Raw genomic sequence first — 12,841 nt, 5'->3', positions numbered from 1 at the left:
AAAATAGTGTAAGCACGTAAAAAATCTAAAATAGTACTGTTAGTAGCTTCTGTTTGACCATTAGTTTCAGGATGAAATACAGATGAAAAATCAATCTTTGTGCCTAAGTTAGCAAACAAAGTAATCCAAAAATTATTACAAAATCTAAAATCACGATAAAAAATAATAACTTTTGATAATTCATGATTAGTTAACATAGTTTTCAAAAACAATTGAGCTGCTTGAGATGCAGTTAGAGTTTTCTTACATTGAATGAAATATACTTGTTTGCTAAACATGTTTACAACATCCCAAATCATATCATGGTTAGCTTTAGTGTTAGATTTTACGATAGATTTCGTAAACTTTTATTATCGAGACTCATACACAAAGTGGATTCTTTGTGCGAGAAGTTGATAGGGACACCTATCCTTTTCGGGCGTTTCGTTAATTTAGTGTGTACATGGGTGATTCCATAGCAGGTGATTCCGCAAAATACATATTAAATTAATAAACGTTTATGAGTTTAAAGTACGAACTCGTGATAAATTAAGATTCACTTTTAGGTATTCACTTTTATCGGTTTAATTGTGTTATTTTACTAATGATTGTAAATACTTCAATTGATGTGTAGAGATAGCAGCAGTGGCAATGAAAAGCATTGAAAAATAGCGTGTATTTGAGTTATCGTCAATATTTTGATGGGCACATACCTTAGGCATGGCGTCTATATTTTGTCACGCATATTTATCAAGGCGTTTGATATTTACTTATTATTTTTGTATGCACATGGATGCACGATTTAGATATTTGTATTTGGACATTGTATTGGGTATGTCTGCCTTCTTGGGCGTCCATTAGCTTTATTTCTATTTAGCACTAAAGCAAACTTAAAAGCCAAAAGCATGCTATTTTGTAATTTTGGCTATTATTTGAGCTTGAATATGATTAATACATAAAATACATGCTTTGTGGAGCGCTCACACACGGCATGAAGGAAGATTGCACCCAATTGGTCTTTTCTTCATGTCGTGCAAGTCTTTTACATTGATTTGTGTGCAAAAATTAGAGTTTTTTTATTCTTGGGGACCTTCTGATGCTCACTATGCGCGCTTACGACATCCAATCTATGCACCACTAATGCAATTATCTCCTTATGCATTACCACATTCCAAAGGGCATAATCTACAATCTCCTAAAAACAAATAAGCTCAACATTCTCAACTGTCTTTATCATATAAATATATGGTAAGCTACATGACCCTCAAAACCAAATCTTCTAATATGATATCTCATCTTACTAGACTTACATACCACTAAATTACTCAATGAAGTTTTTACATTACCATGCACTCTATGCACCTGAAATTCTAGCCAAAAACATATCAAGCTCATTATCCAAGCTCTCTAAGCCACTAGAATCTCCATTAAAAACTTTATGACTAGTAGGTATATTATTACTATTTGACACGTTCTTCCTTTTGTCATTATCTACAATACTAATAGATATACCTAAAGATACAAGACTACTCCTTAGTCTCCCAAACCAATGACTCTGACCATAAATCTACTACCACATGATATCTCTAGTCCACTAAAAATTTATCGTTTTTACATTCTTATCCACATGTTTATCATAATTAATATTATTTAATATATCAACACTAAATGCATACCAATTACTTATATCATAAAACATAATATCCATACTTATATAAAACTTAAAACTAACAAGGTTATAACATTACTCTTTTTACTTAATAAAATATCCAATGAAAATATATATTTTTACCTTAAATCAATTTTCTTAACTTATTAAGCACATAAACATATATAATACTTTCAAATACGATACATTAGACTTCTTACATATAAAACATTATTTGAGTTACATAATAAACTATAATTATAAAAAACATATTCATAATATAAATAACAATATAAAAAATCCTATATTAAAATATACTTTAATATTTTGTTATGAACCATCAATACATATATAACGTTTGCATTATATCCATTTTTTATTTCTATAATCTAATTTTATTATAAAATATACATATATATAAATTATCACTTTATTTTATGAGACTTTAAAAAACCATTAAATTCATTACACATATATTTTTCTCCATTGGATCTCAAACAATTAACTTTCAAGTATGTTTCTATTTCAATAACAATATTGAAAGTTTTAAAATACTCAAATATTTTATTTTTTTTCTTCATAAAATATACTCAATATTTTCTAAAATAATTATTTATTAATATAATAAAACACGTAATATCACCAAGGTACATATTCTAGACAGATCCCTAAGCATCTACATATACTACATTAAGTATATTCTTACTTACATCTTTCTCATGTAAAAATAATTACAATGCTTATTTTTAAAATTAATATACTTCGTAAACTTTGTATAATTTTAAAACTCTAAATGTAAACAAACTTATAACCAATTCTTTAAATTATATTAATTTTAATATTTGTAAATTTACATATTCAATATGTTTGTACTATATTTTAATATCTACAACCACACATTTTCCTTAACATACATAACATTTATAATAATAATTTTAACATTCAAAGTAAACATGCGACTAACTCTACTTTTTTTTATAACCAACTTATACTTATTATTAAGTCTTTAACAAAACAACCCTTTATATCAAATCTTAACATGCAAACTTTGCTATATCATTTAATCAATAAGTACTAAATTCTTTGTAATTAATGATACATACATAACATCTAACACTATTTGATCATCATATAAAAAGAGTGAAACTTTTTTAAGATATAAAATCGAATAGCACAATTCATTACCTATCTCTAAATAACCTAAACTTTATAAATTCTACATCTCTGCAAACCATTTAACATGACTCATTATATAATTAGATACACATGAATCAATTTACCATATATCATCACATACTCCATTTTTTATAATAGCTTTTACTATATACTATTTGATAAGTACTGTTTTTTATCATCATTCTATCTTAAAAATTCTGGCATTCACCTCTTCCTCTAAAGCTTTTTTTATCTCTAAAATTACCACAACCTTCCAAAATCTACATATCACCAAACTATTAACTAATCCTATTTATTTTCATTACCACCAATACGACTCATACTATGACCTCTTGAAAAAAATCTACCATGTTCCCTTCTTAAACTAGTAAAAAAAACTGACATATTCACCACTTTTAAATGATTTACCTTGCATATTAATCTCTTTAGTAATCATAAGAGAGACCAACTTGTCAAAATCTAAAAATGATTTCATTGTATACATAAAAGTAATACAAGATTTCTAAACCTTTAAATTATATTTATCCAAACTACATGTAAACTTTCTACATTTCTAATATGCCCCAACATAATATTATCAATGAGTGCAAATAGTAAATACATTATCTTTCTATATTTTATATTCCATTCTTTCCACGCATTTAATTCTTTTACAATTACAAGATTACTTAGCTCTAATTCATTTTTCTATCTAAAACAAACTTGTTAAGACCTTTTTCAGTAAGTATATTTATCATACAAAACTTTGATGATTGATAGTTATTTTTATCTAGCTTCTCATTAATCGAATTTCCACTATTCTCAATCATTATAGTAAAACTAAGTACTTAACAAATACTTCAAATTTCACAAATTCGAAATCTGTAACATGTATCTAAAAACAACCAATACAACTGAAATTACTATATATCCTAAAACTATTGTTCACACTCTTACAAAGTCAAAAATAAAACATAAAATAACCTCAAATAGCAAAAACCACAACAAAAAAACCCAAGGGAATTATTTACAAAATATATATCAAATCTCACAACAATCTAAGATGTTTGCTCTACCATGCTTGTGATACCTCCACAAACACTATCCAAGAAAAAAAAAAAAAAAGAGCTTATAGATTGCTTGCTTGAATCTTATTCCTTCACTTCAACCTCTCCATGGCACCACTCTGATACCATGTCACAAATCACATAAGCTATTACATTGAACACACACCATATACACAAGTAGAAACTCATTTAAGAATACATGAAGAAAAATAAAGACTTGATTTTTCTTCCATCTTTCTCACAAAATACAATGTACACAAAGTATAGATAAGATACAATATAAAGAAAAGTAACTTATTAAGTAAAACAATGTATAATTGATTATACTAATCGATTAATGCTATAATTATGTCAATTATAGGTAGGTATAACAAACCAAATATAATAAATGATAAACCAACGACCATGTAAGAATCATAATGACCATCGACGTACTAAGTGTAAACGTGTACATCCATCTAACTAAGCAATCCATCAGTAATGTATTTCAACATGGACATGGCACTTCCCTATATATAAGCACCAACTCTCCTTCACCACATTACTCCTAATCAAACTTTGTTACTATATTTTAATAAAGGTGTGTAAACGCTAAGGACTATTGGGTCACTTTTTTTTCTCTATTTAAGAGTTTTTTTCCCTTAGTATTGTATATATACCTATTCACTTTTAGGACATACTTAGGCTTGTAACCCTTATATTTTGATACTTCTCAATACATTTTGAGTTATGCCCTCTCAAGCTTCTCCAAATTAGTATACTTGTATTCCTACAACCCTAAATCCAACACCATTGCCTCGGTCAATGTCATGCCGTCATATATAGAACCTCTTTTACTATCATCTAAAGCACCAAAGGGTAAGGATCTCACTTATATAATATGACATGTAATTGCAGGGAGGTAGTTTACGAAGTGAATGGAAAAAAAAGAGTCCCTAACCACTCAATGGGATTTCCAAACTCCAAAAATGGCACCAGGTGCATAACTCAATTGACATCTCACCCAAACCTTGCATTACATCTTCATAGTTAAAACCCAATTTCAAAAATGCCTGCAGAAACTTTGCCTCACTCCTAGCATCTACTATTTTACACCCAAATGTGCCCTAGTCAATTCAACAGTCGCTGCTTCCCATGATTGGGTTAGACTGTTAAGTTGACCTACTATTTTACACCTGTATGAATCAAGCATTGTTATTTAGGCACCGTGTTATTGAATTCAAACAATTCATAACAACCAAACAAACAAGTCATGTTGCTTGTTTCCTTTAGAAAGAAAATATCAAAAGAATAATCAGGGGGCATGGAGCTTAACTCTGCTTGCATACCTGTGAGATAGAGAAAAGGCAAGACACTTGTATGCCATTCTTTGATGACTCTACAGGAATCTCCTGCCTCTGCTGTATCATCTGTCGGAACAGCTGGATGTTAGAACTCCTGTTACTGCATAATGTTGAAGGTACAAATTCATGTACTAGAACCTCAGCTGGTAAGTCAGTACATGCAGAAACAGCTTAATTATCACTTAGATGACCATGCAAAGACTGCAAATAAGCATTTTGGAGGGTGCTCTCAGAACTCATAGATTTCCCTAAATCCTTGTTTTAAGCCACAGGAGGTAACTTTTGAAGCATGTTCATAGTAGTGCCTATATCAACCCCTTTGCTGGAATGGGTTGACATCCATATTAGATAAGGAATCTGATTCAAAATTTCCTCAAGGCATGTATGTTTCCCCTATCTGGTGCAAACTACGATTCAGAAACTGCTCTGGAACATAAGCCTTATAACTCTTGCCACTTGTGTTCCCACTGTTGAGTTAAGAGAGGATACAGTGTCCCATCTTGCACCCAAAGCACAACAATCAGTTGACCGAACTGTGCTGATCAGTGCCCAAAACCTTTTACCTGATGTATGTAAAATTTCACCAGCTCATGTTACTGCCAGGTTCTTAGTTTCAGATAAAGGCTGGGTGACATGTTTGGAACACAGTGGATCAGACGATACATTACTTGTGGTTTCCACCACATCCCAATCAGAATTCATGAGAACTGAACTGATGAAACTTTTGCTTGGCTGAACCAAATTAACATCTAACCCTTTGGTCACCTTGTGTGCTTTGAGATGTTCTTCTAAAGCTGTTAGACAAGTCAAAACAGAGCCAATATCATATTTATACATAGCCAAAAGAGATTGCCTTTGTTGGACGGTTGAAAACCCTTCTGAATCAACTTTTGATTTCACTGCATCATTATTTGGGCTTACAAATGCCACACTCAATAAACCCTGTGAACCAGCCACATTGGAACCAAGCACCATCTCCTGATCCAGGATACCATTGTGGTTAGTGTTAACTCTTAAGCCTTTTAGAAGGTTGCTGCTCTTCTGCAATCCATAGTGAAGATAGTGATGGCGTTCTGCATTGTGAGTTTGATTTGGATGTGAAGGCTGAAACAGTGGCAAGTTCATCACTTCTTTCACCAATGCTCCTAGTGTCCTGCATCAGTTGACTCTCCTGTTCAGATGGACATGGAATTTCAATCCCCTTAGAACTCTGCAGCATAAGTAAAGTCTCTCCTCCTTCTAGGTTCTCAATGGCCTTCCTTCTCTTGCTTACTCTTCTCATTTCTCTCAAAAACCTGGACTTGACCAACTCCACTTCCTTCTTCAGAAGAAAACTCTCTCTTTCTTTTCTGTACAGTATCTCTTTCATTAACTGCATGGCTTGATCATCATGACTGGCCTTCTCTTCAGCCATCCTCTGAAAATGTGCTCCTTGCAGTTGCAATGCTGCTTTCTCTTCTTGCAAGCGCATTATCATGGCCATTGCTTCATTTACTGCACTTTTAGAAGCATTCCTTTCTTCCTCCAGTTCAGCATACAGAGCAGAACAAGTTTCCTGCTCTTTATGAAGTGCCTCTTTTAATGCATTTATCACATCTTCAGTCTCATGAGAAACCCCTGTCATTACACCTGCTGCTGTGCTACCCTGCAGCAAAACTTGAGACACTGGCATAAGGCCTTCATTTTTTCCCTCTGAGTCGATGCAACCAGAGTGTAACCTTTCAGCACCTTCTATATATGATCCTTGTTGGTCATACAATAAGGAGAGGAAATCCCAAAACTTTTCTGTGTAATTAGCAACTTTCCCAACACTGTTCACTGACGTCTCATCACCTTGTTCCTCAACTTGTGATTTGCCAGATGACTGTGAACTTGCCTTCTGGGGTGGTGGAGTTTCTGATAAGATACTATTTTGTTCTTCCACCCCAGTAACCTTGTCTTGCAAGTTACTTCTGTCTGTCACTTCTTGTTTTCGCTCCTGCCTAGCTGCAGTCTCATAAATCCGGTTATTCCACAAGGATAAGCACTGATTAATCTGTAAGTCAACTTCATCTAAAGATGAAACTTCCTTCATAGTCCATACCCCTTTGCATTTGGGGCAATAGAAGTGATCAAAAGTATATGTCCCTTGCTTTTGCACGCCTTTCTTGCATCCATAAACATTTTCCGATTCCTGTGAGGTGCTTTTAACATCAAGACCATCATTACGATCCTCCACATTGCCATATGACGCTGCTCTCAAGCAAGCTTCATTCCAGGAAGAAGGTTCTAGTCCCAGATAATTTATAAGTCGGAAGGTCAAATATGCCACTGCCACTTGAAGAAGGATGATTATTGCTAGGAGAAGCTCCACAAACGCCCAAACCAAGGCGGAAAGCGTCCACTGATTGTGAAGATGTGCCACAGCTAGCCTGAGCTCCATGCACAAAAAACTACAGGATGATAAGCATTACTCCCTGTCAAGACGACTTTGAAAACGAGCAAACCGTTCGACTGTTGTCGGTTAATCGCCTCTCTCTTCATCCGCGTGATCTATGGATGCAACAATGGCAACCTCCTGGGATGTCGAGACTTGTATGTTTCCTGTCTTGATACGCTGGCTTGCAGAGTTCTGAGAGGAAAACCCTTGCTATGCCTACAGGAGCCGTAGTTCTTTTACCTGCTCGAAACCCTGAGGTAGACTAGGAGATTTCAAAAATATCTTACCTCGGCCGAACGCAGTCCACCTGCATTGATGGAGGTCTCTTCCATAGCCGCTCCCCCGTACACCCGCATCAGCAGTGGCGACTCGCGAGCTGTTTCCTGTCAAGTTGTTTGAAATTTGAACGTCGCTGTCTTAGGACAAAGACAGAAGGGGCGTGTAACCACGTGGAAGCACCTGATTTGCCGATCGATTTTTCGGTTACAAACCTTTAGTAAAGGGGCCAAATGAAACTTTGAAGTGAGGCAAGTTACACATCAAATGATGGTGGACGCTTAACCCCTCTCCAAAGTGCAAGCATACAATTTTTAAAATTTGGCGTGGACATGAGTACAAAGCTTTTACACACCAAAAGGATGCATTTTACAAAAACTTAAAAAATAATATATTTATAATTTTGTTGACTAGTTGTGAGTGCACCTTGTCCATCACTTTACAAACTAGATGGGGAGACTCCCTGTCTAGAAGTGGGCAAGAAGTTCACATGTTTAGAAGGTAAACAATAAATCATGTCCTCTCCGATGCGTAAAGGACTGCGGATGCCCAACCCCTAAAGAAGTACATTGATTAGTTAATACTTGCAAAGTGTGCATTCACATTGATGTGTAACTAGCTTGACTCGCCCCAAAAGGAAACCACACCTCACCTAAATTTAGTGATAATTTTGTAAGAAAGATTTAGCTTTTCAACTTCATGTTACAATGCAAAATTTTTCATACAATGAATAAGCTTAATGCAAGTCAAATGATTGAGCCATGTATCAATTTTTTCTATTTTATACTTTGTGAAACCATAATGCATCCTTTAGTGTCACTCTATTGGCTCCTCATTGTCATTCTTTTCTAAACCCTTCATTCATAACTACACCTACTTGATAAAAATATGAAAATGCTCCAAATATTTTTTAAAGCTCCATATGATATATATAGTTTGAGTATTAAAAATATTTATGTAACTCATTTGAGAGAGAGAGAGAGAGAGAGAGTGTGTGTGTGTGTGTGTGTGTAATGGGGGACTCTTACATGAGAAGCTATTGGTCCCTTTACCCTAGTGTAGGTAACAACCCTATGCCCAAGGAGGAAAATTGCAATTGAGGTATACCATGTAGAAGCTTATGATTCACATTATATTTTTCAAGCTCCATGTGGAAGCTTATGATCTAGGGCGTATCTTTTTTACCTCAATTTGGAAGCCTATGATTCAAACTGTAGTTTTTGAGCCGAGTCTAGGGTGGTTGGCCATCAACCCCCACCTAAGGGGGCAAATCCATGGACCCACAATTAGGGTGGAAAACCCGATGACACCCTTCAAAAATGCACTCTTTGTGAGCCTATGATTCAAACCATATTTTTTGATCTATAGACTATTTAGGGTGAGTGGGCAACACTAAACCCCACCTAAGAATCAAAATCCATGGACCCACATCCAAGGTGGAAAATTCACATACACCCTTCGAATTTGCAAGCTATGAGAACCTATAATTCACACTGTATTTTTCAAGCTAGAAACTATTTAGGACGCATGAAATCTGTGAGCTTGTGTTTGGGTGGAAAATATGTAAACATCCTCAAAAAATTCACTTGAGGCATGTAGCCATGTGGAAGCCTATGATTCATATCATATTTTCAAGTGCAATGGGTAATTCATGGATATGCTCAAAAAATGCACTCAAGGCATATGGTGGAAACCATTGATTTGGATTGCATTTTTTGAGTTGCAAAATGTTTCGGGTGGGGGACATCAACCCCCACCTAAGTGGGAAAATCCACAGACACTCGAAAAGTATACTTGACATCAAAGGGGTTTCAACCCCCACCAAGATGATGAGACTCAAGAGCCTCAATGAATGGGCCATCCCATATTTGTTAATGGTGTGCTTTTAGTCTCTAAAGCAAATTGCCCCTTCCATAGTCAAAGGAGTAAGATCTAAATAGGATGGGAGGTCACAATACTTATAAGCCATTATTTTGCTGAAATTTTTGTTCTAACTTAGCAAGGCCTCAAGTGTGGTAGTGTGGGATGGAAGAGTTTTGTCTTCCTTCTAAAAAAGAAAAAACCATCTATATCTTTCCTATATTTCATTGAAATGTTTGACTTGCTAATTTCCAAACCAAGGAAAAGGTCACCAAACCTATGTGTGGCACAATGGTGATGATTCATCATAGCAAAGGTTCTCTCTCTCTCTCTCTCTCTCTCTCTCTCTCTCTCTCTCTCTCTCTCTCTCTCTCTCTCTCTCTCTCTCTCTCTCTCTCTCTCTCTCTCAATTCTAGAACAACACTTACTATTACATGATTCCATGTAGCCCTTCACTCCTCATAGGTAGAGCAAAAGACCCCCCCATCTCAGAGTTGAGATCTAGATACACATTGAGCAGCTCACTTCAGGGATGTATGACTGATATGGATCAGAGATCATTTGGCCGTTTTCTGGGAGAGGCATGGCACATCAGATAGCAGAGCACACAGCGGGTCCCAGTCAGAGAGGGGCCCACCCAGACGACTATTACACAGTTCTTTCAGACAGACAGAGTGAGAGCTACTGTACCAGCCTCCAGCCAGACCTCCGGGCTCACACTACAGCAGGCTGAGGACCAGCGTACCCGACGCCGCACGAGGATCCGTGGGTTTCGGACCCCACAGCCACACCGACAGGAGATCCGGAGGATTCTTGATCTACATCGACAGCAGACTGAGATCCGACGACACTCGACACATTGGATCTCAGATCTCCAGTTTGCTCTTTCTCCACCGTCGATGTACCACATCCTGCATCCAAGAGGGATCACCTGCTATTAGCGACTTCGACGACTGCTACTACATCCCAGGATAGTATATCTCCCTGCATCTGTTACATATACACATCGCACCACTTTATCACAGCCGACAGTTGTTCCCCTATCACAGCCGACATTTGTTCCCCTTTTGTAGCCATTATCTGGAGTACCAGAGCTACATACGCACATACACATACACGACACTTATCACACTCACAGCACCGTATTTTCAGTTTCCAGTTTTTAGCTTTTCATTCAGCACTTTTATTTTGGATAGCTGGACCTCATCAGTTGTATCACAGTTTGTCTCATAGGCCAGTTTTGGTCTTTAGAAGACGTTAATATAACTTTCTTTCTTTCTCTCTCTCTCTCTCTCTCTCTCTCTCTCTCTCTCTCTCTCTCTCTCTCTCTCTCTCTCTCTCTCTCTCTCTCTCTCTCTCTCTCTCTCTCTCTCTCTCTCTCTCTCTCTCTCTCTCTCTCTCTCTCTCTCTCTCTCTCTCTCTCTCTCTCTCTCTCTCTCTCTCTCTCTCTCTCTCTCAATTCTAGAACAACACTTACTATTACATGATTCCATGTAGCCCTTCACTCCTCATAGGTAGAGCAAAAGACCCCCCCATCTCTCTCTCTCTCTCTCATTTGAAGGTAGGTGTCACCTATGTCATTGATTAGTTCTCAATATGGCTTATTGTTATTGGTATTGCATGCTATTGTGGTTGCAATTGCATATGTTTTTAATAATTGGAGTTGGAGTGGTTACTAGTAGATGTTGTGGCAAGATTGAGCATATCCTCATACAATGCCATCATCTTAAGATGGTTCTCTCGTCCATCAACTATATGGCATTTAGCATGAAAGAGGTCCAAGTAGTGTAACTACTATTAACCCTTAGGAGGAACCATTTATGGGGATCTTGAAGATCATGTCAAAGAGTGGGAGGATGAAGGGAGAAGCCCAAGTGGAAGCACGAGCAAGCAGAAGCAAGAAAGGTGTGAGCTATGGTGGATGGAGCAAGAGAATAAGAGAGAGAGACTCAATATGTGGGAACTCCAGCTATCACAATGTGTGACCAGCCTTCCCTTTATTCAAATGTCATTGAAAGAATAAATAGTGAAGTGACATTGATGGGTGCCCATCGCTTGCAATGTGCAAGTGTAGGTATTGTCAGTGTAGTAATGCACGGGCGGCTGGGCACAAGCACCTTTACCCCCAACAACCTCCCACTTAAAGGCAAATGTGCCTTGAGTGAAGAGGAAATGAGAAAAAAAAGTGACAAAGTATAATGTGTATATAGAGTACAATAGGATGAGGAATAGAGGTCATCTCAGCCAATGCATATCAACTTCCTAAGGAAGGCAAAATGCTCTACTGAGAAACTTTTCGTGAGCAAATTTGCAAGATTTTGGTTAGTTGAGATCTTGACAAGATCAATAGACTTGTCCTCAATGACCTCTTTGATAAAGTGGTACCACACCTCAATGTGCCTAGTCTTCGCATGGAAGACTAGATTCTTGGCTAATTGGATAGCATTCATAGAATCCGGATGCAATGTAAGAACCATGTCAATCATACCAAGGTCTTCTACTAGACGGCCTAACCAGAGAGCCTCCTTGCAAGCCTCAATGGCTGCAATATGCTGGGCCTCTGTAGTAGAGAGTGCCATGCATTTCTACACCCTGGACATCCAAGAAATAGCACCACTAGCAAAGGTAAACACATAGCCAGAGGTGGATTTTCTACTCTTTGCATGTCCTGCATGATAAGAGTCAGTGTACCCCATGACTCCTGTATCCTGGCCACCATAACATATGCACATATCTGTTGTGCCCTGGCCACCATAACATATGCACATATCTGTTGCGCCCTTCAAGTACCTCATGATACCCTTGACGGCATCCCAATGTCGATTGCTAGGTGTAGCCATATAGTGTGCCACAACTCCCACTACAAAAGCTATGTCAGGACAAGTGGCTATCATGGCATACATCAAACTACCCACTGCAGATGCATAAGGGATCTTGGCTATCTCAACCTTTTGTTAATCATACTACGGACAATCGGCTTGGCTCACCTTCACATGAGAAGACAAAGGACAACCAACAGGCTTAACATCCTACTGCATATAAAACCACTCAAGGACCTTCTAGATATGCTCCTTTTGCAACAAGTAAAGAAACC

General features: G+C 36.9%; 1 protein-coding gene across 2 annotated transcripts; it reads right to left on the bottom strand.

Annotated features, from left to right (window-relative positions):
• Positions 1 to 4,366: 4,366 nt before the first annotated feature.
• LOC148029131 (uncharacterized) lies at positions 4,367 to 8,013 on the bottom strand. Of its 2 annotated transcripts, XM_087687885.1 has the most exons (3): positions 7,899 to 8,013; positions 5,178 to 7,827; positions 4,367 to 5,024 (listed from the first exon to the last, which is right to left on the bottom strand). In XM_087687885.1, the coding sequence occupies exon 2, from the start codon at positions 7,612 to 7,614 to the stop codon at positions 6,199 to 6,201; it is 1,416 nt and encodes a 471-aa protein (XP_087544011.1). In that variant the 5' UTR covers positions 7,615 to 7,827; positions 7,899 to 8,013; the 3' UTR covers positions 4,367 to 5,024; positions 5,178 to 6,198. The 2 variants fall into 2 exon arrangements, with proteins under 2 accessions (XP_087544011.1, XP_087544010.1); XM_087687884.1 differs by having other exon boundaries at positions 5,178 to 8,006.
• Positions 8,014 to 12,841: the final 4,828 nt, after the last annotated feature.

Source organism: Lygodium microphyllum, chromosome 11 (assembly GCF_053477565.2).
Source record: "Lygodium microphyllum isolate KBCC chromosome 11, Lygodium_microphyllum_v1.1.10, whole genome shotgun sequence".
In the NCBI taxonomy this organism is placed as follows: domain Eukaryota; kingdom Viridiplantae; phylum Streptophyta; class Polypodiopsida; order Schizaeales; family Lygodiaceae; genus Lygodium; species Lygodium microphyllum.
This window is presented reverse-complemented; position numbering and strand designations above follow the sequence as displayed.

What these genes read in the sequence shown, in the direction of transcription:
- LOC148029131 (XM_087687885.1), bottom strand. Translation starts at nt 7,614, where the DNA reads ATGGAGCTCAGGCTAGCTGTGGCACATCTTCACAATCAGTGGACGCTT.